General features: G+C 63.5%; 1 protein-coding gene across 1 annotated transcript; it reads left to right on the top strand.

Moving 5' to 3' along the window:
• Positions 1-1232: 1232 nt before the first annotated feature.
• On the top strand, positions 1233-24830 carry LOC119097559 (uncharacterized). The gene is made up of 3 exons (XM_037220593.1): positions 1233-1325; positions 15969-16399; positions 24664-24830. The coding sequence occupies exons 2-3, from the start codon at positions 16069-16071 to the stop codon at positions 24828-24830; spliced, it is 498 nt and encodes a 165-aa protein (XP_037076488.1). The 5' UTR covers positions 1233-1325; positions 15969-16068.
• The last annotated feature ends 789 nt before the right edge of the window (positions 24831-25619 follow it).

Below are 25619 nucleotides of genomic sequence, written 5' to 3'. Positions count from 1 at the left end.
GGCTCTCCGCGCTCTCCCTCTGACCTCTACGCGCCAGACGCCCGTCCCGTCTACAGCGGGGGCGCCTCGCGCACGACAGATTTGTCTTCCAAACACGATACCTCCAGACCAAAACAGCGTGCGTGTGTCGTGAGCACCGTGCGCTGTGCCGAGTGCAGGCGGCCGGCGGGAGCGGGGCGGGATCACCTGGCCGCCGACAGGTCTGGGATCTGGGTCATGGGTCCCGCGGCCACCGACGCTGACGCACCGGGGCGCCCTTTGTCGGCGTTGGAGCGCTTCCGGCGTGCTCGGCCGGCCGACGGTCCGAACAAGTGCGACGGAAACACCACACGGTTTCGGCCAGAGTGGACACAGAGCTGCGGCGCGACCGCCGCCCCGCAGCTGCAACCTCCCAGCATGACCTTCCAGCGCCGCTGGCTACAGACAGCCACCGCCTTCCAGCGCCGCTGGTTAGGCTACAGACAGCCACCGCCTCCCAGCGCCGCCGGCTACAGACAGCCACCGCCTTCCAGCGCCGCCGGCTATAGACAGACACCGCCTCCCAACGCCACCGGCTACAGACAGCCACCGCCTTCCAACGCCAAGATAGCCACCGCCTCCCAACGCCGCTGGCCACAGACAGCCACCGCCCTCCAGTGCCGCTGGCTACAGACAGCCACCGCCTCCCAACACCACCGGCTACAGACAGCCACCGCCTTCCAGCGCCGCTGGCTACAGACAGCCACCGCCTCCCAACGCCGCTGGCCACAGACAGCCACCGCCTCCCACCGCCGCCGGCTAGACAGCCACCGTTCCCCAGCGCCCCAGCTACAGACAGGCATCGCCTCCCAGCGCTGCTGGCTTTAGACAACCACCGCCCTCCAGCACTGCTGGCTTTAGACAACCACCGCTTCCCAGCGCTCCGGCTGCGCGGTGGAGCCGTTTTTACACGCAGTGTCTCACCCGCCTGGTGCAGCGGGTGAGATCCAGTGTGGCGGAGGTCTGAGCCGGCCAGGCGCGCCACCCGCCGCGGGCGCCGCCGCCGCCGCCGCCGCCACTGCTGCGCCGCAGCGCCGCGCCGCGCCGAAAGCGAAAACTGTGTTACAGAGGTAGTGGGCGGCCGGGCGAGCGCGGAGCGAGGCGCGTGCTGGTGACCGGCGCCGCAGTGACCGGCGTGACATTGACCTTGCCGCACGCGCCGGGCTGAGTGCAGCCGCAGCGGGCGGGTGCGTCGGTGGTGGTGATAGGGACAGGGCAGCGGCCCCTGGCTGTGGTGCATCGGCCAGTGTCCGTCTCCTGCGCAGCGCAGCGCCGCGCCCGTCCGTGATTGGACCTGCAGCCAAGTGGTAGGTAAATTAGTTATGTGATGTGAGGGTTATTGAGGGCGGTGGTACCAGTGAGAACACTTGGCAGTTGTAGCCAAAGCTGGTGCGGTGCTCCGTGACCGTGTGCTATGAAACTCAGCTGTAGCTAATTAACATCAGCTGACAAATCTAAATTCATATTAGCTCAAAGAAAGCCTTTCATATCGGCCTGAAATTCGTGACGCACTGAAGATTCCTCTCTGCCCGCAATTTAGCAATGCACTGCAGTTCACAAAATACTTGTATTGTGGTTAACAAAACCTATCATTTGTTTGTGATCGATTTTTGTGATATGTACAGAGGCGACTTATTCGGCTGGGGCAGGGGGCAGCTGACCCCCAGCTCCGGGCAACATTTGGAGACATTCCACGGCGGTGCATGGATAGGAACGAATTGAAAATCCGGTTGCGCCCCCTCCCCCCCCCCCCCCCCCTCCTGCCCTCCTTCCTCCATCACCACAGAGACTCCGCCGGCACTGTACGTATGCCAAGTTAGCACTAAGAACATTGCATGGCTATCGCACCACTGATGAGCAACCTAAGACGGGCGACTTTGGTATCAGGCACCCTCCGTCCGGTATACGCACTTACGTTTAGCCGAGATACAGCAACTTCAGTAAAGACAGGTGTGAAAATATTCGGCTATTTTTTGTACCATGAATCGTCGTGTTTGGAGCATGACAAAAATCGGTAGCTTTTCGCATGGGTTTCGTGTTGGTTTTGGTCTTGGTATTGGTCGTCACCGTATCACGATGTTCTAATGGGGTCGCTTTGCATACCGTTACTCAGAAATACGATGGCCTCTCTAAGAACGCTATTTTAAAGCGCCTAAGACGTGATTGTCGGGGCACAATGTAAATTGGATGGCTGCCTAACGGACTGCCATCCATAATTAAGATTTGTTTAAGATTTCATTCATGAGAATAATCACTCTTCATTATACAGGCAGTAGCCGATGGCATCCAGCTACTTTGCATCTGTCGTTCCGAGTTTTGGTCATTTGTGTACGGCAGTGCGGGTTATATTGGGGAGCAGAACAATGCGCCCCGAAATATGCCATGCTCTAATTTGTACTTGAGCTGGAGCAAATTCAGGCCGTGGCAGTGTTCATGAGGAACTCAAGGCATGAACAGACGTCGGCGACGGTGTCGCAGATCTGTCAGGTGATGCCAGTTCACGAGTATAGCTGCTTGGAAATGGCATTTGATCAACATACAATTGCCTGCACCAAGATAGGCCTCCGAACAAATGTGACTATGCTTTGAGGGCACGCCACTACTAACACAGGCACTGCTGGTGACCAGAAGGTTCGATAAATCCTCACCTATACGCTCACGAATACCCTATGGATGCTACGATCATCGAGTGTTAACAAGTGACGGTATTCCATTGGGCGTGACGATAATTCGCACGTAACTTGCACTGACTACCGGGTGTGACACTTCTCACCTGTGAGCGTGAGTGAGCTGAATGACGGTTCTCACCCGTCGGCTTCGGTGTGGTTGTTCGTGTTGTCTGCCAGCGCGCTGTGGAGAATCATATGTAATGATTCTCGCCCATTTCTCACGCTGTACTTCTCGCTTACTTGCACTCGTTAATGCTCGCCGGGGAACATTGTTAATGGACGCCGGTTTGTACCGGGCCTGCCCAAGGCGTGTGCGTGACGGTTAGCAGCTGTCTTTGGTAGCGAGCGTCCTCCTGGTTCCCACCTGAGTGTGCGGACAGCCCGGTGATCTTCACCCGGATGCCGGATGAACGGTCTGGTGATTTTCTGCCACCTGCGTGTGAACAGTTGGTGCCCCGTAGTCAGCTGTCTCTGTGAAGGATCCGTTAATTTCTCCTGCCGTTTTGGTGAAGCTTGTCGGGCTTATTGGCTTCGGCGAACGAGCTTCCGCCATAAGTGATCTGTGCTGACTAGGGGAGGGCGCCGGCTCTGCTACGTTGGGGGGAGCCACGGCGGTTTCCTGACAGATACGACAGATCCGGGGTGCGCGTCACCCGCGGACTGCGATCTCGCCGGGAGGACTAGATCTTTTCGCCCGTGGGCTGCCCTGCCGGGGCCAGACGAAGGCGCCGCCGCTTCTTTTTCGGCACGGCGTCTCAGATGTGGTTGGGATGTGCCAGCTGCGAAAAGCTGTAGGTCATTACTCTTCGTTCAGTCATCAGCGTGCCAAGCCCCAGCTCGGCCAGCGGTGGAGGCGTCGGGCTCGTGTTGCACCAGAAATCAGTCATTAGGTCGCGCCGTGGCCAGCTGTAACCACCCTGAGATGTGGACTTATCGCAAAGCTGACGTCATGTTTCAAAGTAAGGCACGTTGAGTTGAGATCGCAACAACGGAGCGGAGTGAAAGCTGTGAATATATCATTGTAATTCATGCGATGGCTCACCGTGAATCGCGGTGAGCCTTCCTTTCTTTTACTAGTGTTCTATTACAGTTTCGTGCTCCACATACGAACGCTGTTTTCTGGGACGGGAATGCCATCCACGTCGCCTGCCGAGGCAGCAGATCAGGAGCCTCAGACCAGCGCTCGTCCCGCAGCCGGGTCCGGAACCGGCATCGAGTCCGGTCAGAGCCCAGCGGACACAGTGTGGTCCCGCTGCTGGGCCGGGCCCTGGGGATGTGTGGTGGAACCCCAGCCTGGAGACGGGTGCCGGTAGGGTGCAGTCTGGCGCGGCTCTGGGGCTAGGTCCTGGGAGCGTGTGGTGGGACCCCAGCCTGGAGACGGTGCGGTAGGGTGCAGTCTGGCGCGGCTCTGGGGCTAGGTCCTGGGAGCGTGTGGTGGGACCCCAGCCTGGAGACGGGTGGCGGTAGGGTGCAGTCTGGCCGGCTCTGGGGCTAGGTCCTGGGAGCGGTGGTGGGACCCCAGCCTGGAGACGGGTGCCGGTAGGGTGCAGTCTGGCCGGCTCTGGGGCTAGGTCCTGGGAGCGTGCGGTGGGACCCCAGCCTGGAGACGGGTGCCGGTAGGGTGCAGTCTGGCGGCTCTGGGGCTAGGTCCTGGGAGCGTGGGTGGACCCCAGCCTGGAGACGGGTGCCGGTAGGGTGCAGTAGGGGGCAGTCCTGGTCCGGCTCTGGGGCTAGGTCCTGGGAGCGTGTGGTGGGACCCCAGCCTGGAGACGGGTGCCGGTAGGGTGCAGTCTGGTCCGGCTTTGGGGCTAGGTCCTGGGAGCGTGTGGTGGGACCCCAGCCTGGAGACGGGTGCCGGTAGGGTGCAGTCTGGCCCGGCTCTGGGGCTGGAGCGGGGCAGGGTACAGACGAGCCGTGCGCCCCTCCGTCCCCGCCGTCTAATGTCTGCCCCGCATGCACCGTCACTTTCCACAGTGTGCATGCGCGGCGGGTCATTAGCTGCAACTGGTGGGGGAAGTGGCTGGCGCGCGGCCGACCGGTGTCGGCTGACCTCAACCGGCGTAGAGGTCACGGCGAGCGCGCGGGGGCTCGCGTGGGCGGCACTAAGGAACGGCGCCTGGCGGCAACCAGACTGGACCGGCTGCTGGATGCGGTGTCCCATTCGGGCAGTTTGCATAGGCTGGGCTGGGACCACATGGGCTGTACGGAAGGGTAGGGGAGCCACATGGCTGCACGGAAGGGTAGGGGAGCCACATGGCTGTACGGAAGGGAAAGGGGAGCGGGCGTCGCACCACGACATGGACTTTGAAGAGATACCAGTCCTCATTAGGCGGATAACGCGGAGAACATGTACCGCTACCGCTAGAGGATTGGCACAGGGAAGACATGTCATCTTGTAAGACGTTCACTACAAGGCTACAGACGCCCAGGCAAGGTCCTCCCCTCTCCCCCTCCCCCTACGGAGGGGCCGCCAGCGCGTAGATGAACCGTTCTCACTGCGGGCGCATAGTCCGGCAGCTGGCGCACGGCTCCGGACGAGCTGCGCTTCTGGGAAGCGACCTCCTTGGAGGGGGCTGCCGCAGCAACTCGACGCCCCGCCACTCCGATGCCAGCGGTCAGTTGCCGCTGCCGTCGTCGGGAGACGGTCTCGCGCCGGCAGGGGTCAGTAGTCGGTGCCGCCGTCGGGAGACGGTCTCGCGACGGCAGGGGTCAGTAGCCGGTGCTGCCGTCGGGAGACGGTCTCGCGCCGGCAGGGGTCAGTAGCCGGTGCTGCCGTCGGGAGACGGTCTCGCGCCGGCAGGGATCAGCCGTCGGGAGGCGGTCTCGCGCCGGCCGGGGTCAGCTGCCGGTGCCGTCTGGAGACGCTCTCGCGCCGGCAGGGGCTCGCTGCCGGTGCCGTCTGGAGACGGTCTCGCGCCGGCCGCGACGCGCCCTGAGCATAGGTGCACCTGATTGGCGGCGCAGATAGCCGCCGACTATTGTCCACCGGCGGCCAATTAGCCGGCCGCGTCCGCCCGTTTAAAAACCGCCGGCTGCGACAGCGATGCAGCAGATGTGCCGGCATTGTCTTCGGTCCGGTGCGCTTGCTACTGCGCTGGTGCCAGAGAGGAATGACCCAGTACTCGTGAAGGTCGGGCGCCATGCACTGGCGCCGACGCGCCGTTCCAAGGCTAGCCGCGTGGCAGCGCCCGTTCGGTCGTGCGGAACGGGCTGCACTGTACGGCCAGGGGAGCGCGGAACGGGCCGCTGGGAATAGGCATTGGGCCGTTGGGAACGGGCAGTGGGCCGCTGGGAACGGGCAGTGGGCCGCTGGGAATAGGCAGTGGGCCGCTGGGAACGGGCAGTGGGTCGCTGGGAATAGGCAGTGGGCCGTTGGGAACGGGCAGTGGGCCGCTGGGAATAGGCAGTGGGCCGTTGGGAACGGGCAGTGCGGTCTCCGTAAACGGGCAGTAGGGCCGTCGCGAACGGGCAGTGGGGCCGTCGTGAACGGGCAGTGGAGTCGTCGGGGACAGGCCTTGGAGCCACCGGGAACGGACATTGGTGTCAACTGGGAAGGGGAGTGGGGACACGAGCGAAGAATGCGCGTGTCAGTGTGGGTTGAGTATATGAAAACACGAAGAAAACGGAACGGAAAAGACCTGGTTCTGGAGGCAGGGCGTGACTGAATCACTTTCTTAAAATGCCCGGGTAGAACTGACCAGAGAGGACTGACCACAACAGGCCTCAGGTAGGTCCGGTAGGCTGAGGAAGGTGTGGGGGCGCCGTAAGGCGAGTTTTGTCCTAACACCGCGCACTGATGATGCGGCGCCTGGGTGTCACCGGCCGCTGCGGCGCGCTAATCCAGACTGTGCCGTGTGGTGGTGCGGCGCCCGGGCGTCACCGGCCGCCGCGGCGCGCTGATCCAGACCGCGCCGTGTGGTGGTGCGGCGCCCGGGCGTCACTGGCCGCTGCGGCGCGCTGATCCAGACCGTGCCGTGTGGTGGTGCGGCGCCCGGGCGTCACCGGCCGCCGCGGCGCGCTGACCCAGACCGTGCCGTGTGTGTGTACCGAGCGTTGCCTGACGCGGGGGGGCTCGATCGGCGTCGGCGGCACGCTGTGGTACGCACCGCTCGAGATTGCCGTGATAGACGCGCGGCCCTTGACCTGACGGCGGCCGGCACGCACCTGCCGGATGGGGCGGACGAGCGGCGCCACTGTCTCGGCACACCAGCGGAATTCCCGTCCGCCGGCCCCGTCGCGCCAATTACCGGGCCGTCGGCCGGTCGGCCCCCAAACGGACCGCCACACCAGCCCGTCCCCCGCGCTCCGCACGGGCTGGCAATCACACGCTGACAATGCGCGGTCCGCCGTGGCCGGGGCTGTCATAATCACGCCCGCTCGCCTCGGCCCACCCGGCTGTGTCTGCGGGGCTCTAAACAGCATTGTTCTTCCGGCTGGCTCGGCGTCGCTGCGGCTGCTTAGGTTGGACGCGGAACATGTTTGGCTGTTCAGACTGTTCTACTGTGTGGATGTAGGCACGATTCTGGCCACTGTACTAATACCTTTGTTTGCCACTGTACTAGTACATTTGCTTTGGTTTTTCATGACTTACCTGGCGGTCTTTTAAGGATGCTTTGCGATCATCTCGTTGCCCCAGCTCGTTGCCTTCGTGAAACGTGCGCTCTCGCTTTTACAAACTTTCCGTTCGCCAGGGCAAAACAGCCCCCCATTTGTCGGTATTGGTCCGATAGAGACGCCGCCCGCATGACAGCCCTGCTGTCGCTCCCCGCCGGCCCGGTGGCGGCGTGTGCGCCGAGCCGCTTCGGGCGGGGCTCCGGGCCGCGCCGCCAGGCCCTGTTGACAGCTCGCGCGCCTCCGCGCGGACCGCGGCCACGGCCGGCAGCCTGGACGTGGCCCGGTTTCTCAGCGCCAGAGAACAACACTGTTTCACTCTCCCCAGCGATTCCCGGAAAGTGAAACGCCGGCGGTGCCGATCGGCCAGCTGTTGGCTGGCTGCGCCGCGCCGGGATCGGCCCGCGCGGCTGCCCCACTAGAAAGCGACCCGGCGCTGACCCACATTGTGACGTCAGCGTTGCTGATCCGGCCCGCTGGGCCAGCCCGGCTGCGGCCGCGGTCGGCGCGGGCGGCGGCACAGCCGGCCCGTGCCGAGGCGGATCGCTGGGCTGGAGCGTCGGTACAGCTGGCTCGCGGCGGAGCAACGCGAGATCGGTACAGCTGGCTCGCCGTGGACCAACGCGAGATCGGTACAGCTGGCTCGCGGCGGAGCAACGCGAGATCGGTACAGCTGGCTCGCCGCTGAGCAGCGGGAGATCGGTGCAGCTGGCTCGCCGCTGAGCAGCGGGAGATCGGTACAGCTGGCTCGCCGCTGAGCAGCGGGAGATCGGCACACCTGTTTCGCCGCTGATAAACAGTCGAATCATTGCTGCCGGTCGGCTCAGCCTGTACATCCGATCGTTCTGGGGCAGACGAGCTGCTTTGTCGTCCTGCTGGCTGGCATGCGGCCTGGCAGCTCCGAACGGTTTAATTATTCGCCCACGTCCGCTTGATTGGTGTGAGACGCGTCGGCTTAGCTGTCGCCCGCCGGCCATGTGACCGACAGGTCGTGGGTTCGAGACTCGTCACGCCCTGTGTTTTGCATGCGTCCGGTGGACCGCTCGCCATCACGGCCCTAGCGCCTGGCCGATGGCCCCGTACGAGTGTGCTCGGGCTGCTCAGCGTCCCGGCGCATGAGCGCACGGCTCGGCGGCGGGCTCTGCTCGGCATTCTTGCGTGCGTCGTGGCTCGGCGCTGCGGGCTAATTACCTGGCCGGCCGTCCGGCGCGCGGCGCCATGTGTTGAACGTGCCGCTGACGCGCCGCCGCCTGGCCTTTGTTTGGCTGCGTCGTGTATAATTACCACCTGCCCGCCGGCCATCTCCGGGCCCCCACCATGAAGGCGGTCCATGGTCACCTGATAAGGCGGCGGGGACGTGACGTCACCATAGGGGCTGGCCGTGACACGGTAGCGCCGGCGGCGTGACGCGCGCACGCGGGATGGGGGCGGGTGATGCCGGCCGCCGGTTGTTGACCCGCTTGGCAGGTGGAATCAGTAGTGCCAGACAATGCTTTCGGAAAAACTGGAAACAGTCGGGTTTAAGGAAGATCGGAATTGCAGAGCATATTTTAAACCAAAAGTTTTTTGAAATGCCTCGATGATTAAATGTCTGCTATGGTATCAATGCTTCCGATAGCTTTAACTATGGTACTTATATCATGGCTCTAGCTTGGCATGATCCCTTATGGTATGTTAGTAGCAGAAGCAGCAGAAGAATGGCAATGGACTGATATCTTGCAAAGTTTTGCGAAGTGCAACGTAGAAGTGCAGTTCGCGTCGGCTCAGGTCAGTGAAGTATTCCGTGCACATTTGACTTTGCGCATGGAACGGGTCATTATGCATGTAAACGCAGATCAAGCTTTACTACTTGGGTTCTTTACCATAGAGAAACTCGTGTTCACTCGGCGGAAAACCATTTATTCCAATCAGGTGTTCAGATTCCGACCTATTGCACACGGGCCACCTGCACTGAAAAACGCCCTCAGACATGCAGGCAGCCCAAAAGCGTTGGCACCGTGCCCAGATGTTCTTGCTTCCTGCCCGAATTTGGTTATACAATGGATAAGGTATTATTGCCCGTTCGACCAGTTCATGTTCGTCCGCGTATTGGTGTTTTCATTCGGGTTACATTGCAGACTGGTTAATAGGGTAATGATGAAAGCGTTGCTGTGAGATCACTATAAGCCATATCTATTCCTACGCCCAGCTGTGCAGCACAGCAGTACCTGGGGTCCGTGCCGGACGGGCTGGCGTGGTGACAGCGCAGTAGCCCAGCGCTGGCGCACCGTCACCCGGCTCTCGCCCCCTGGACCACCGGACCGGTGTGTACAGCACGGGCCCGCCCACCCCGCGCCGGCGCGGGCCCAGCGCTGCGCCCCGTCACCCGGCTCTCGCCCGCCGGACCGCCGGACCGGTATGTACAGCCCGGGCCTGCCCGCCCAGCGCCGGCGCGGGCCAGCGCTGGCGCACCGTCACGCGGCTCTCGCCCGCCGACGCCGGACCAGTGTGTGTACAGGCCGGGCCTGCCCACCCAGCGCCAGCGCGGGCCTAGCGCTGGCGCACCGTCACGCGGCTCTCGCCCGATGGACCGCCGGACCGGTGTGTACAGCCGGGCCTGCCCACCCAGCGCCAGCGCGGGCCTAGCGCTGGCGCACCGTCACGCGGCTCTCGCCCGATGGACCGCTGGTCCGGTGTGTACAGCCCGGGCCCGCCGGCACCCATCAGCGCTCCACCTGCGGCAGGCCAGCCGGTCCGGGCCGGCGACGCGTCACGGCGCGCGGCGCTCACGTCTCGCTGCGCCGCGGCCCGGCAGCGCTCGCGCGGCATTTCCGGCCAGCGGGGCAGTTAGGCGGCGCCTGGGGCGCGGGGTCCGCGGTCCGGCGCGGCGGTGGCCCTGACACCCCCGCGGCCGGGCCGCCGGGCTCGGCCGGGCGTGGCCGCCGCTGCCGCCGCCCGCCGCGGCCCGACCGCGCCCCCGGCGAGTGTGGGACGGCGGCGCAGGGCCGAGGGCGACCGGCAGCGCCATCTACGCCGGCTGCAGAGGATGGGTTGAGGGTTCGCCCGAGCGCCACCTTCGCAGGCGGAGGGAGCTTCACCTCCCGAGCGCCGTTGGCGGAGCTGGGATCGGGAGGTGTCCGAGTGCCACCTGCACTGGTCGGAGCTGACATATGGGAGGTCGCCCATAAATGCCAACTTTTCCGATTGGGACTTTCTTTAGGGAGATTTTTTATTGTCGCCAGCATTTCATGATAAAGAGCTGCACGATGACATGCCGCAGCAACCTGTTTTCAGAGAATGCTAGCGTCTTTGGCCGGGGCTGTCATGTCGGAGGTCAGGAGCGCCACCTGCCGTAGTCAGACCGGCCTGCCGGGGGTGCGGCGTGCGGCCACCACATTCGCCGGGTGCCGCCGGGTCAGGGTCGAGTCGGGAACGTGTGGGACCAGATCCGCCGCCGAGCCGTGCGGACCAGTTCTGCGCAGCGCCGAAGGTGAGCGGCCGTGCGGCCGGTTCGACCGCCTCGAACTGGGCCTGCGCCGCGGCCGGCGCCCTTCAGAGCCGCCTGCTGGCGGCGAGGAGCCGGCAACTGCGCAACAGAAGCGCCGGGCAGAAGGCTGTCTTGGGCAATGGGAACACAGACCAGAACGCACGACAGTTGCTGATTTCCGACTCCCATGATCAACGAACTGAGACGCGATTCCGTGATGTGGCTCCCACGGTGGACGGCAGTGAGGAGTGAGCGATGCCGGCTGACTCGCTGCTCCGCCGGCCACGCCCTGGGCTCGTCGCATGCGCCAGCTGTCAGGGGCTCGGCTCGGCCCGGCCCTGCCTCGGACCGGCCCCGCCCAGCCCGGCCCGGCTCGGCTCGGCTCGGCTCGGCTCGGCTCGGCTCGGCTCGGCTCGGCTCGGCTCGGCTCGGCTCGGCTCGGCTCGGCTCGGCTCGGCTCGGCTCGGCTCGGCTCGGCTCGGCTCGGCTCGGCTCGGCTCGGCTCGGCTCGGCTCGGCTCGGCTCGGCTCGGCTCGCTCGGCTCGGCTCGGCTCGGCTCAGGTCGGCTCCCAGCTGCGCCCGTGAACCGGCCAAGGACAGAACGGACAATGACTAGCCCCGGAAGCACGCAGAAATCTGCCTGGCTCCTGGAGCGACATCCAGGGCCGGTCCCAGTCAAACGCGAGCTAGTTAGCGACGCGACATTTCGAACAGAGCGTTTGGTGTGATACTCGGCTTGTTCATTATTGCCATTTATTACTTTGTAATGCTCCCGCTGTTATATTTTTTCAGATGTAACAGCAGGTGCAGCAGAAGTCGTAGGCCATTCACTTGCACTGGAACTAGCAGATAATTGGTTGGCATATGTTTGCGTGTATGAAATCGCTTTTTATGTGGGGCGGACCGGACTCGGAGTCCCGGGGGCCGTAACGCACGACCCTTTCACTCGATCGGCCGTCGCGTTTGGGAACGCTCGTGTCCGGATATTGCCTGGGCGGTCGTGCCGACTGCAGCTCCCACGGCGCTCAATAGGCGAGGCAGCCGAATACCGCCCTCGTCTCTGGCCGGCACGGCGCGCGCGGCGGCGCTCACGGTCGGGCCGAAGGCAAATCGGCGCACTAGTGAAGGACCGATCCCTGCACGGGCCGCTGCCCGCCTGAGGGCCGGTGGGGGCCGGCGGCTGGCTGGCTGCGGCCGTGTCAGCGCTGCAGGTCGAACCTTTTCTTCGGAGTGTGCCAGCGGTCTGGGCTGTGGAGGTTGATGTGATGTGCCGGTGCTGATGCCGGTGCCCTCCGTGCCTCTGGCTGTGTCGGTACTGGTGCCCTCTATGCCCTGGTCGTGCCGGTACCGGCGCTTTCCGTGCCCCTGGGTGTGCCGGCTCCGGAGGGCACCGGTGCGCGTGCCTGCAGTCCCGCTGGCGCCGGCGCCCTCCGTGCCGGTGCCCGCGCTCGGGCGGCGGACGTGGCGCGGCCGGCGCCGCCTCAGCACCGAGCTGCGGTCGGCCTGCTGAGGGGGCGCTGGCTCAGCCGCCGCCCGGAGCCGGGCGCGCTCCCTGACCCACCGGCGGTCACCCTGACATTGGCACCACATCACGGAGTGGGCCGCTGAGCTGGCCCGGCGAGCTCGGCTTCGAGGCGGCTTCGGCTCGGCTCAGCGCTCGCCGATAACGGCCCGGCCGAGCGCCCCGTGTCGAGAGACGGCTCAGGCCTGCGGTGATGGCCTTCGGCTTCAGGCCACCTGGATCCGCGTGTCATGTCGCGCCAGTGTCATCTGGTGTCACAACGGTGTCAAATAGGCGCTGATGGTCATCCTGAATTAGTGAGGAACATTGTACTGAGTTGTGCGGCCAGACATTGCGCTCGGTCGTGCAGACTGTGTCTTTCCGCCAGCGTCAGGATGGTCTGATTCGTTCTTTATCCTTGGCTGCGTTGACTGGTGACACTTATCACTATGTCTTTGCCCACTGTAGAGCCAGTCACCAAGCGTTCACATCTTGCCTCTGAATATCTTTGTTTAGGTCCGTGGCGAGAGTGTTCGGCGCCGTCTGCCTGCTCAGCCGTGAGCCGATGCGCCGGATGGTTATCGGCTGCTTGACCCAGTAACGGCGGCCCCGCACTGCGGCTCGCTCGCTATCTCACGCTCGGTCCGTCGGCGGCTTCTCTGTGGCCGGTCATGTCCGTCGCTGCGGCTGTAGGCATGGCGCTTGGGTGGCAGTCGGACTGGCAGTGCAGCTGCCAAATCAAACCTCTCGCTCCGAGTCTGGCCGTCACATTCAGTCAGGCGTGACGGGTGAGTCGCGTCCGAGCTCGCGGCGTGACGCGGTGAGTCGCGTCCGAGCCCGCGGCGTGACGCGGTGAGTCGCGTCCGAGCCCGCGGCGTGACGCGGTGAGTCGCGTCCGAGCCCGCGGCGTGACGCGGTGAGTTGCGTCCGAGCTCGCGGCGTGACGCGGTGAGTCGCGTACGAGCCCGCGGCGTGACGCTGTGAGTCGCGCGCTTCGGCGAACCACGAAACTCCGCCGCGCCCTGCCCATCGCGGCGTCACTGAAGTGAAGCGTCGGTCTGTGACATGACGCTGTGAGTCAGATAAGTGACGCCGCGCGCCGGACCGGAGCTACTTGTGCCCGGGGCGCCCGGCCGCCCGCCTTCGGCCGGCAGCGGTGTGGAGCGGTGACTCAGGGAGCGCGCGGCCGTGCGGCCTATACTGTCTGACGCTGCAGGTGTGTACAGTCCAGCGAACAGTACTGGAGCGGCGTCGCTGGGCGGTGCTGCCGACGTTGTGCTCTGCCAGTCTGTTATTGTGTGACGTCACGCTGTGTTCTGTGGTGACGTCAGTCTCCTCGCTGGTCGTCAGTCTCTTCGCTGGTTCTCTCCGCTGGTGAGGTCGTTTTTGTGCTCCCGCGCCAATACGCTTAGTTGCCTGATGGTGTCACGCTCTGTTTTGAGCTGGCATCAATTTCTGTCGTCCTGTTTCGCCATGTTTCGTCGTTCTGTCACGCGCCTTCGGGCAGGTTTTTTATTATCTGCTGGACTCAAGTTCCGATCTCCGGTGACCGGCGACGTCACGCACTGTCCTTATGTTCCGTCACGCTCTCAGACCGGGCCAGCATGGCTGATGCCGTCGTGTTCGGTTTCCTTTGGTGAACGCTTGCGCTGCGAGGAGGGCCGGCCACTAAAAATACGAGCTCAGACTTCGCCGGACGACTGCCTTGCAAAGCGTGCTGACTGGACCGAGATCGGAGGATTAACGGTAGACCAGCGCGCTGTCGGCGCAGCGTCCCGCCGCTGGCGGAAGTGGGCTGGAAGTAACGCTGGTCTGGTCCGTGAGCCGTTGCTACAGCACCAGCTGCAGCAGGCAGCCGTGGGGCGACAGGTGTTGCGCTGGCACGGCCTCCGCATCGGTCTGCCGCGGCCGCCCTTGTACGGGCGACGGAAAGGTGTCGCGGGGAGGTCCGCTGCCTGTGACATGCTTCGCAAAGCAGGCCGCCGGGTGCACCGCGCTGCGGCGGCGTGGGGTGCACGCCTGGCTGAGTGGGGTGCATGAGAACGCCGGATGCTGCATGCAAATGCGGTGTGCTGTACCCTGCAGCTGTGCAGTGAAGCATGATGGGGGCGACACATATAAATCTCGAGACCTCACGGTTCATGGGCTCGCCCGTAGCCTTCACTGCCGATCTGTTTAGTGGCAGGTCGGGAGGCAGTCGGCGTGTCCAAATCGTGGCTCGGGCACGGCGGCGACACTCGGCCACTGTGGGCGCCGTCCCAGTGCGACAAATCGGCTGTCAGGTACCTGGCGGGTGGGGACCAGCCACGCGTCCAGGCCGGGTGTCGAGCGCGGTCCAGCGTCCGAGCCCACTAGCGCCAGTCGCTGGTCCATTCCGGACCTGAGAGTGGAGCGGGTCACTGCCCCATAGCGCCCGATGTCAGAGGACCCAACGCTGCCCCGTGGTATCGCGTGCCGCGCCCGTCGGCCCCGACCCCGCCGTCTCACGGCCGTGCGTGCCGCCGGACTGCCGCGACCTCGGCTTCGGCCGCGGCTGACGGTCCTGACCTTGCTGTCCCCGTGCATTGGCACGCTGCGGCGACCACGTGTGCCCGTGGATCCGGTAACACTGATCCTCCGCGTCCGCCTACCCGATGGAACAAACCTCGCTGTGCCGTGGATCCGGTGTAACAAATGATGTGCTGCCGTGTATTTTGATAACCGGCCGGTCGCTAGCGCTCGCTGACTCACTGGGGCTGAGGAAACGTGCCAGCCAGCGCCCTCTACGCCGGTCCCGTCCCGCGCATCCCGTCGAGAGCGCCCCCTACACGAGCACCCGCCCAGGTACGCCCCCTACGCGGATGCTTGCGCTGTGTGTCGGCGCGAGCGCGTGCCAGAAGGCGGCGCGTCGTCGGCGTGAGTTGGCTGATGGCCAGGGCCTGTTCGGAGTGCGGCAGATGGCAGGCACGTGACCTTACCTCCGGCTAATGGCAAGGCCGGCCGCTGGGGGCGGGGAGAGCTAGAACTGGCCCGTGGGATCAGCGGTCTCCGAGCACGCGTCCGAGTCGATATTTGTATTGGGGTTTTCCTTCGTTCGTGCTTCGTTGGACACTTGCTCGCCCTGTTTGAATGTGTGGGATGAACCGCTGCGGGTTTTCCCAGCCAGCTGGCAGGTGGCGCCTGTTGGTCGCAGTCGCCACGAGGACAAATTAGAGAACAGGCTGCCAGAGCCGGACCTCGGGCCTGGGTGAAGGGTTGGTCGTTTTCGCCGCTCTAGCAAAGGAAGAGGTATATGAAAAAGCAGCTCCTAGACATGTATCATGCTGTGTGCTGCAAACGGGATGTTCGAAAATTGTTGGCTCAAACGGCCTCGTGAATCCCTTCGATTACGAGGAACGGTATAGCGGGCACGCCACACCAGCCCGTGGTACGCTGCACCAGCCCGTGGTACGCTGCACCAGCTCGTGGTATGCTACACCAGCCCGTGGTACGCTACACCAGCCCGTGGTGCACTACACCAGCCCCTATTATGTTGCACCAGCCCGTGGAACGCCGCACCAGCCCGTGGTACGCCGCACCAGCCCGTGGTACGCTACACTAGCCTGTGGTACGCTACATCAGCAAGCCAGTGCGCCCCAGTTATGCCTCTCCCACCCGAGTTGCGCGTGTCTTCCTGGCGACTGTCATGACCGTTGACTGACAACGTACCTCTGCCGCGTTGCAGACGGAGGGCGCGTGGTAGCGGAGTGGCGATGGGCCTGCCGGGCTGACGGCCGCGCCCCGCCCGCCTCACCCTGGCGACCATTTCGGTGTCGTCGCTCATTATGGAGATGCGGCGCGGCAGCTCGCCGCTCTCGTCCGGGCCGCTGTTCAAGCTGGCCGCCTCGCCGACCGGCTACCTGGCGGCGCCGGGCCTACTGACGACGGTGGCCGGCCGCGCCGCGCTCATCAAGCAGGAGCCGATGGTGGGCTCGCCGGAGCCGGGCCTGCCGCGTCGGCCCGGCCCCGAGGAGTGGCTGCCGTCGCCGAACCAGACCAGTCTCGACTCGACCTCGCCGTTCGGCGCGCCGCCCGGCGGCCAGACCGGGGCCGGCTTCTCCGTGTCGCCCATGTCGTCCAGCAGCTACGACCCCTACTCGCCCACGGGCAAGCAAGGTCAGTGCCAGAGGCCGGGGCCTTGGACGGCGGGGAGGGAGGCGGGAAGTGGCGAGCCCGCCCGCGCGCCACGGCGCCAGATGGCGAGCGGTTTTTGCCGCGCGGGGAGCCTTTAAACCGGGCGGCGGGCGGTCGCGAAGGCGGCACGGACAGGTGAATTACCGTGTGACGTAGCGCAGAGGCCGGGTGATTTGTTCCATCGGCCGGCAGCGGCCGTGCCGCCCCAGCTGCGCGCTCGTCTCGGGGCCGGCGAGGCGTCTGACTGGCCGCCACTTGGGGCGACGTTTCAGAGGTGCCGCGAGCGCGGCACGCGCAACGCGTCGGCGCGTTTTTCCCGGCACGTTTAGGGCGTGCACACGTGAAACGGAACAGATATTAATGATGTTCTCATCGCGGCACATGTTTCGCCCGGTCCCGCTCCGTGCCCCGTGTCGCTTTTTGCGGGAGGCCGTTTCCTTTTTGTTTCCCCCTTTTAGGTTTTGCTATTTTGCACGTGCAAAAACTAATGGGAGCAGTTAGTGACACAATGTATCAACGGGTGTTACACATTTCCCGAGATTTTCGTTGGGGCGACGATTGTCGCTGGCAAAAACGGGTCGCGTCTCGACACTTCGGTTTTTGGACGGCGGGGAGCGGGCGTTTTTGCAGTCTCGGGTGCGAGGTGCCGTTCGTCTAATGCGAACACCATTTCTGCATAGACGTGACTCGGGTGGCTCTTCTTCCCTTCAGCGTGCCAGCCGCTTTTTCGCACGACCTCGTGGAACAGGATGGGCTGCGAATGAGGGATTACATTGAGCGAGGTCTTGAGAGCAGCGTGTAGCCTTGCCCGCGGCTTTGCTGCTCCAAATGTCGAGCGGTTGGGACGAATGCTGAATCGCAGGATTCATGCTCCATTGGAGTGTCTCAGTGAGCTTCTGAATAGAGTGCACTGTTGCATGTGTATGCAAAACCGTTCTAAATATGCTTCTTTCTGAAACTCCTGCATGTTTTGTTCCTTTACAAGCTGATTGAAGTGATGGGGAAGTAATGATGTCTGTGAAATGGCTCTGCTGATACCGCTGTATGGAGCGACGGCTGATCCAAACTGGTGGGACCTGGAAGTAAAATGATAATTTCGTTGAACAGGGAGGTGGATAGTCACGATGCTACGGGTTCGTTTATAACTACTGGAATGTGTATATTGATTTTAAGTTACCGATGCGATGGCTGAACGATGATTGTATGGCGCTTGTACGATGAACCACAAAATAATAATTATATTAATCGTCTTGAGGTCCTATGCTACATTTCCATCGACTGATAACACTTCAAGCGCACCTTATAGTGTGAAGCTGCTCTCAGCCCTTGGGCGAGAAGGAACAGGCCTGGCATATTTTCGTAATATGGCTTTTTGTGCTCTGACCTTTTCCGACCGCGTGCGCGCTGGAACCCATGTATCATGGCAAGTTTTTACCGGCCCTCTCCCGCGGACTGGGCCGTATTTTTCCGGAGATGGCGACCCTTTAGCGGTGAGAAATTGCCGGTGTCGGCCGCCCTGTTGCGTGCCCGGCGAGGATACAGATGGGCCGCCCCGCCCCCCCCCCCCCCCCGTCGACGGTGTCGGTGACGTCACGACTGAGACAGGGGGAAGGGGAGGAGGTACGCAGGGGGACAGGGCGGGGCTCGGTGCACGCTGCTGGCGATCGGCGGCGATCCGTCGCGCCGGCCGCTTTTGGGCCCATTCGGATTATTAACTGCGACGGTCATTGCTGAAAGCGCACGCGCGTCGCAGTCTTTCGCTCTGATGTCAAAAAAAACCCGAGCACGGTTGGTGTGAGCCGCGAACCCGCAACCTTTGGGTCGTGAGTGCGGCCGCGCCGATGAGCCAGCGTGCCGGCGGCCTCGGGACTGCATCGGCGGTGGGACCTCGAACCCCGAAGCGAAACTACGAGGCTGTGAATTTAACTGTGAGCCGTCGGCTTTCACCGTATAGCGGTGGGGAGGGGTAAAAACGTCCGTGCGGGGGTCGACCCGTTCCCCGGCCGCTGATATGATATCGGGTCCGGGCGCCGCGCGCCCGACCGTTTTTACCGCCGGCAAAAAGTGACTTTGGAGAGGACAGCAGGGGAGGCAGGGATTCCGGTTGTGGGGAAATCATTGAGTGCCCGCCTCTCGCCGGCTGGACGTGAAATAATGACGGGAAAAAACGCGCGCCGCAGCCGGGCCGTGAGCGCGCCAGTCCCGCGCGGCGCGCCGCCGACGGACGCGACTAGCGCGCCGCTGTTTTGTCCCCACGACCCCCCTCCCCCCGTCATTGTGTCTGGCGGACGTGCTGGCCCCTGCGGCAGGCGGTGCCGTCGGGCTGCGCTCCTGTCTGGTCCCGATTCGCGGCCATTCGGCGCGGCGCGGCTTTTGACATTCAGATCGGCGGTGTCTAGACAAACGTGTTCAGACGAACAAAGCAGCGGATATGGGGGCACGAGCTTTTTGTTCGGAATGGTGTAATCGTCGTGAGATGCGGGCTCGGTGATATTACGGTTTTAACGGTGCGTTCAGATTCGCCGAGTTTCCTTTACACGGGTCGGGCACACAAGGGCGGGCACAGTCTGAGCTCGGTAAGTTCGCATCACGACCATTTTTAAAGCTTCTGTTGGGAGCCATCCAGGGTGAAAAGCAAACAAAAATCTGAACCTGAGGGGTGTTGGGGGTGGGGCCCCGCCCCTTGGGTGCGTTCTTAATACTGGTTGCATGCATCGCGTGCCGTGTATGTTTTTAGTTTTATTTTATGCAGCACAGCAGCTACCCTCGATGGCTGATGGAACTTTCTGCAATGCAGGTTCTCTGTTATACATGAACCGCCGCAATCGAATCTCGCATGTAACAACCATCTGCAGTCCATTCTCATTTGCATAGTGGCCCGACTGGCGCCCCTGCCAGCCGGCAGTGCCTGCATCTGTATGCCCCGTAACTCACTCTCCCCTGCGTATCCCAGCCGGCATTCGGTTACCCCTCCCTGCGCGTGCGTGTGTGTGGGGTGAGGCGTCCCTGCCGCCCGTGGCCGGGTTTACGGCCGCCGTGCATGCCGGCCGCCCTTGTCCTCTGTCCTGACCTCTGCCGCGGCCGCCTCGCCTCGGGCGCCGGTCGTTGAACCGGCGGCGTACCCCACTAACTGAAATACGGCGGCGGCGGCGGCGGCCTTTTGTTTTGGTCCGGCTCCGTATGGTAAACGGCGGCGTAGCGGCGCGCCCTCCCCTCCCGCCGGCGCCGCGTGACGCCGGGGGCACTGCGCGTTCGACGGCGGCGCGCCGGGCCCGCCGACCGAATGGCGCCGCCGGCCGTCAGGTCAGGTCAGGTCAGGTCGGTCCGACATCGAGGACTCCCGTCTCAACGGCAGAGAGCCTGTACAAGGCCCGTGCGTAGCGGTCATTTTGAGGATGAAATCATGCCCAGACGCTGAGGGGGGGCTCGACGCTTTGCACCGTCTGGCTGTCTGACGTTGGAGCGCTCCCTCCCTCCTGTCGAGGGCTTAGGGCGCGTGCGGCGGCTCCGCCGGTGTCGGGGCTGTCGGACGCCGGCGGGACTCCCCTCCTGCCGTCGGTGCCGGCTCCCGCGGCGCCGCTGTGCGACCAATCGACTTCCCTCTCGGCGGCGGCGGCGGTGGCGGCGGCAGGCACAACACGAGCACGGACCGTCGAGCCGGGGCCCCGCGGCGCGCCGGCTGCTCGTGAGGCCGCGTGCAGGCTGCACCACGCAGCGTTCGATCTCAGAGTTCCGCCAACAGTCGACGGCTGACTCGTGACTTGTTCGTGATTGAAATCGGCATCGATTCGACACGATCCACCGCGCGGCTGCTGGGCCCGCCGCTGGCCGGCATTCAGTGCGTGCGGCGCCGCCCTCGCCGCCGTCTAGCGCCGCCGTCGCGCCCACAGTGGCACGGTCTGCACTGAGCGCCGGTACTGTCTGGCCGGCCCGCTCCCCTAGAAATTACTAACGGGGTAAATACGGGGGACGAGCCGGCTGGCTGCGTGTCTAGACGGCAGGGCGCACTGAGCGCGGCGGGTGCGTAGCGGTCATGGGCCCCGCGCGACAGGCGGTCGCCGCGGACCAGGACATGTGCGTGGCCGGTGGGCGTGTTGTCTGCGTGAGACCTCCAGACGTGCGGGGCGTGGCCCGGGGTGGCAGTGAACACGGCGGCACGCTCAAGTAGATGTGACATCGGTCGAAGCGACGCTCCTGGGCCAATCAAAAGGCGACGAATCAAACGGACCGGTGGTCTTCCGCACAGCTGTGAGGAGGAGGCCTGCCTGTATTTACGGCGACTGTGAGGAGTGTGGCGAGTGCTCGGCTACGAGGACGGCGAGGACACTGAGGGGACCGGCAGCTCTGGAGGACGTCGTGAGTCAGCAGACCGTGAGGCCGCCGAACAGACAGCAGGCCGGAGCCCGTCCGTGTGTGTTCTCCCCTGCCCGTGTGTAGGGCTGCTCAGGCGATTGTCAGGCCGACGCCGGGCCGACGCCCGGGCCGTGTCGGACCCGTGTTGAGCCGTGCCGGGCGCGGGTCGGCGCGATGCTGGGCACGTCCGGCGGGCCGCTGCCGGAGCGGGAGCGGGCGGCGCGCCGCCGGCCGGCCGCCGAGCCGCTCCGGCTGCTCGTGCCACGCACGCTCACCGAGGACATGCTGGTCGGCCTGGACCGGCTGGGCACGGTGACGATTGTGGTGAACCAGCGACCGCGGGCGGCTGGCGGCCAGCTGCAGGCGCCTGGCGTCAGCTCGAGCGCGCTGTGCGAGACGGCGCGCGCCGTCATCTCTTCCGGCGACGGCGAGCTCGCCAGAACGGTCAGCTCCAGCGGCCGCGGCGACGGCGAGGCGGACCACACCGGAGCGGACGGCGAGACGCCGCAGACCGTGAGCTCCAGCGGACGCGGCGACGGCGAGCCGGCACGCGCGGTGAGCTCCAGCGGACGCGAGCGGGCGGCGCCGGGTCGGATCATGTCGCCCCGATCGAGGCCGGCTCGCGCCGCAAAGGTGACGCGTGTGGAACGTGCGGCGGGTCCTGCCGTTCAGTCGCCGCATCTCCGGAGCGCCGCTGCCGACCCGTTGGCGTGGTCTGCCGAGCGGGCCGGCTCGGCGCGGCTGGCACCGCGGGACGATGAGGCGGAGGACAGGTCGGCCCCGGTGGCTCCAGGCGGCGCGCCGGCCGGCCAGCGGGCGCGCCAGGCGGCGATGACGCGGCGCCAGGGGCAGCGGGAGGTGGCCGCCGGTGCTGGGCGGGTCCTGCTGCTGGTGACCCCCACCAGCGGCGGCCGATCCCCGGCCGGCGGTCGCCGAGGTCTGGCCAGTCCGGAGGCGCCTACCGTCGACCCGGTCTTTGCCGAAGCCGGCAGCGGCGCCCACCAGGCGAACGGCAGCAGCACGATCAGCACTGCGCCCTGGACCAGGGATTCCCTGCGGCTGCTCGAGCTCCAACAGTCGAGATCGGAACGAGGGAGGAACAGTGCTGGTCAGCGCAGGCGTACCCTCTCCGAGTCTCTTCGCGGGAGGATCGCCAAAATCGAATCCTTCGAAGGCGAGCTGGATGACGCGAGCGCTGCAGGCGCCGGGGTGAACAAGCACGACGCCGTGCCCGTCATTAAGAAGGAGCTGGTCTCGCCGAGGGGTGAGGTGGAGCTTTGTGCGAAGGGCGACTCTGCGTGTGGCGGGAGCACGCCGGCCGCAGCGGCCGACAGCTGGAGGGCGGTCGGCTCGGGCGGCCGCTGCCTGAGCAGCCCGAGCCGGTCGTGCGCGGACGCCTCCGGCCCCCAGAGCAGTCCGCGAGCGGCGGCGCTGCAGCAGCCCTTGGCGGGCAGCCCTGAGGACGGGTGGTTCACCGCGGGGGCGGCGGCGGCGGCGGCAGCAGAGCAGGAGCACGACGGCCGACTGGACGGCGGGTCGCCCGCCGCCGCCGACGCCGCCGCCGCCGGTGCGGGGGGTGCTGAGGCCCCAGGAGGAGACGGAGGCCGAGTCGACGGCCGACCTTCTCGGCTTGGAACGGCCCGGTGTCGTGTCCCTGCTTCTGGGCCAGCCGCCGGAGGAGATGGTCAACTTGGTGTTCCGCGGCGACGACATCGACGACCTGGAGCTGGACTCGTCGGACGCGATGATGCCAGGTGATGACGATGACGCCAGGTGACGTTTTAGATCAGAGACGAGCGGCCCCTGCTCGACGGCCAGCCAGAACCGCGCTCCGGCGCGGGAAACGCAAACCCGCGCGACTGCGTTGCCCATGTGCAACATCGATGGTCCGATGAGGTCTTCCTGGAATCACGCCAGGCTCCGGGACGTCAAATGTAGCTCATCCGCGTGGTTCTTTATTTCTTTTTCGTTCGTTATTTTGTCCAACTGAATCATATGCATTGCGCGAATTAGGTGTACAGCATCACACACGGTCATGCGCCAAACACACCCGGATCCGAGCGTGCTGTCGCAAACAAATCGCCGCGGCTGCTGCTGGTGATTGTACACGCTGTCGTGCTGGCGGTCAGCCGCTACCGGGAACGGACGACGCGATGTAGACTGGCTGTTTCCCGGTTCGGTCGGCTGGAAAGCAATCTCCTGGCCTCAGCATTTTTAGGTGCACGTGCTCCGGCGGCGGGCAGGTGAACCCTGCCGACGGTTTTTTGTTTTGGCGCGCTTTTTTCGATGCTCCCGCCAGACGGCGCGTGGTTTTTTGCGTCGGACTTTTTCATCGTCTGGCTCGCCGTCCCCTCGCCAAGTTCAGACGTATTAGCGGCCTGCAGATGCGACAGACAGGGGAGGGACCGGACGGAGGGGGGGGGGGGGGGGCGGGGGTCTGTCTGGGCGCACCGCTTTCAGGCGAGGATGCATGGGGATGGCGGGTGTCAGGAGTCAATGCAACGGACTTGGACATATAGGACGGCGGATACGGGAGACGACGGGCATAGCGTTGGTGTATTCATACTCGGATAGGTAAGTTATCAAAGTATGGGAGTGCTGCATGCTATGGACACAATGCTCTCAGTAGCAGCCTTGTGGAAACATAATCTTGAAAAACTGTGTTCGAGGCGGAGAATGCTTAGACGATTTATTCTCGTATTCTCGATTAGACTCGTAGAAACGCCTTTCCGTCACTTCTATTTTTAATTTAGCTTTATTAGTTATTTACTGAAAAAGTGCCGAGATTACGAGACGGCGCTTAACAGAACGTATGTTGTTAACACTCACCCGGCCGCCATTGGCTGGAAATGTGGAACAGTTGTGCCCCAGCCAATTTGTGGAATAACTTTGCTGCCGGCTATGAGTCCAACGTGACGCCTCGGGCGTCCATGGCAAAAGGTCCGCGCCTCGCGGTCTGCCTCGCAAGGGGATGCTGCAATGTACGCTCCGTTAAGGTTTTGGTGCGTGGTTGTTAGTACGATTAGTGCTTGGTGTTATTTGTTATTCATATGCCCATTAAGGACTCTTGCGTCAATATGGCTTATGTTATAGTGTCCTATAAAACTCGCGATTTGTAGGGGAAATGCGGCGTTGTGGGCGGAGATAAAATTCCAGTGTTGATGCGCCGCTTCGTCCGCATAGTCCCTGCCAATGACAGAGCGCACGGCAACTGCATTAACCAGAATAGGTTTAATCTGCCGAACAGGGGCGCAGCCAGCGTGTTCTCAAGGGCGTCGTCTGGCGGAGCTCGGTTAGTACACATCACGCCCATTTAACTTTCTTTCGGGAAACTTCCTTTCTATGGTGAAAAACAAAAGCAAATCCCGGGTCTAGAGGGTGAGGGGGGGTGGAGGGGGGGGGGGGGGGGGGCGCTCCTTCCTCCGTTGGCTGCGGCGCTGCTGTACACGAGTAACGACGGTAGTCCGACGCCTGTCCGAGAGGGGGGGGGGGGGGGGGGGGGCTCCTTCCTCCGTTGGCTGCGGCGCTGCTGTACACGAGTAACGACGGTAGTCCGACGCCTGTCCGAGAGGTGGCGTGGCGAGATGGCACGGCTCCCGCCAGTAACGGGAGCGGAGCGGGATACTGAGACTTGGCGTTTTATGTCTAGAAACGTCACTTGGCAAAATTTTTGAGGAGTCTGGCGTGGCGAGCCCATTGCCTTGCCTAACCCAAAACTCGATCTCTCCCCGGACTTGGGTCACTTTATCGTCGTTGCTGGAGTCGCCGTCCCCCCGCTGTGTCGTGTGTGCACATGCACCAGGCGAGGCTGGTGTACCTGAATCACTCACTCGCCATCACTGTGACAACATCCGGACCCATTTCCCTGCTCTCATGCCTTGGCTTGTTTACAGGTGAAGGATCGAGGCACATATCGACGTCATCTGTGGCTTCCATTGAAGGTGAGCCACTGGGCATGCTGCGGGCTGTGCGGCACGTGTCTGCGCAAAACATGGCTGCGCGCGTGGTCGTTTTGCAGGCCCCCATGCCGTCGGACTCAGGAATGGCGGCCCGCTGTTGATTGTCGATGGTCCGCCTGCGCAGACGACGCTCACGTATCGCACCACTCGACGACATGGCGACGCGTTCAGGCCGGTGGCTGGGAGATAATGGCTCTACACTGTTTTCCGAGCGACTTTTTTGTTTTGTTTTGAGCTTTACGCACTTCTAAGCTGCCACTACCTATATCAGCTTGATTCGAAAAACACTGAGACAGTTGAAAGACCAGTTTTGAGTTGAATGCTTGGAAAGTTGTGTTGCAGTCGCATTAAAGGCATAGTCTTTTGGTTGATTCCGTTACCTGTTTGAGAGAACTTGGTTGTTCTTTAGGCTTGAACAATTGTGCTCATTTGATCATGGACAGGGGTCTTTTGAGGAGCAAATGTGCGGTAGTGATATTCCTTTTGCCCCAGTCTTTTGTCCATAGCCCAGCAGCCTAAAACATGACGGTTTTAAGTGACAATTCCAGTTGTTGAGTGTTTCCTGGGCCTAAACAGGAACTGTCTGGAATCAGAGTTGTCTGTTCCAAGGGAAAATGAAAATAGAAGACTTGCCTAACCGGCCCACTGCCACTGCAAACCAAGCTGCGCGCCAGGCGCGGTCGGTGCCTATGGGGGGAAGAAGGGTCGCGGGTGATATTTGTTGTTGCCCGGTCTACTCTTGTGTGAAAATTACTTTCGTAGGAGGATATTCGATAAAACTGCGCGTTTCCCTGGCCAATCGCTACACGTTGCCACACTGGTTTGGAGATTACGGCTCTGAAGACTTGCCTGCCCATTGAAGCGCAGATGCGTGACGCAGCGGTCGTTAT

This window comes from Pollicipes pollicipes, unplaced genomic scaffold (assembly GCF_011947565.3).
Source record: "Pollicipes pollicipes isolate AB1234 unplaced genomic scaffold, Ppol_2.1 Scaffold_4295;HRSCAF=5057_pilon_pilon_pilon, whole genome shotgun sequence".
Classification (NCBI taxonomy): domain Eukaryota; kingdom Metazoa; phylum Arthropoda; class Thecostraca; order Pollicipedomorpha; family Pollicipedidae; genus Pollicipes; species Pollicipes pollicipes.
The sequence above is the reverse complement of the archived record's forward strand: the minus strand, read 5'-3'. Positions and strand labels throughout refer to the sequence as shown.

Coding starts and splice junctions, on each gene's coding strand:
- LOC119097559 (XM_037220593.1), top strand. CDS start 16,069: ATGGAGATGCGGCGCGGCAGCTCGCCGCTCTCGTCCGGGCCGCTGTTC. Junction 16,400..24,663: donor CTCGCCCACGGGCAAGCAAG/GTCAGTGCCAGA, acceptor GCTTGTTTACAG/GTGAAGGATCGAGGCACATA.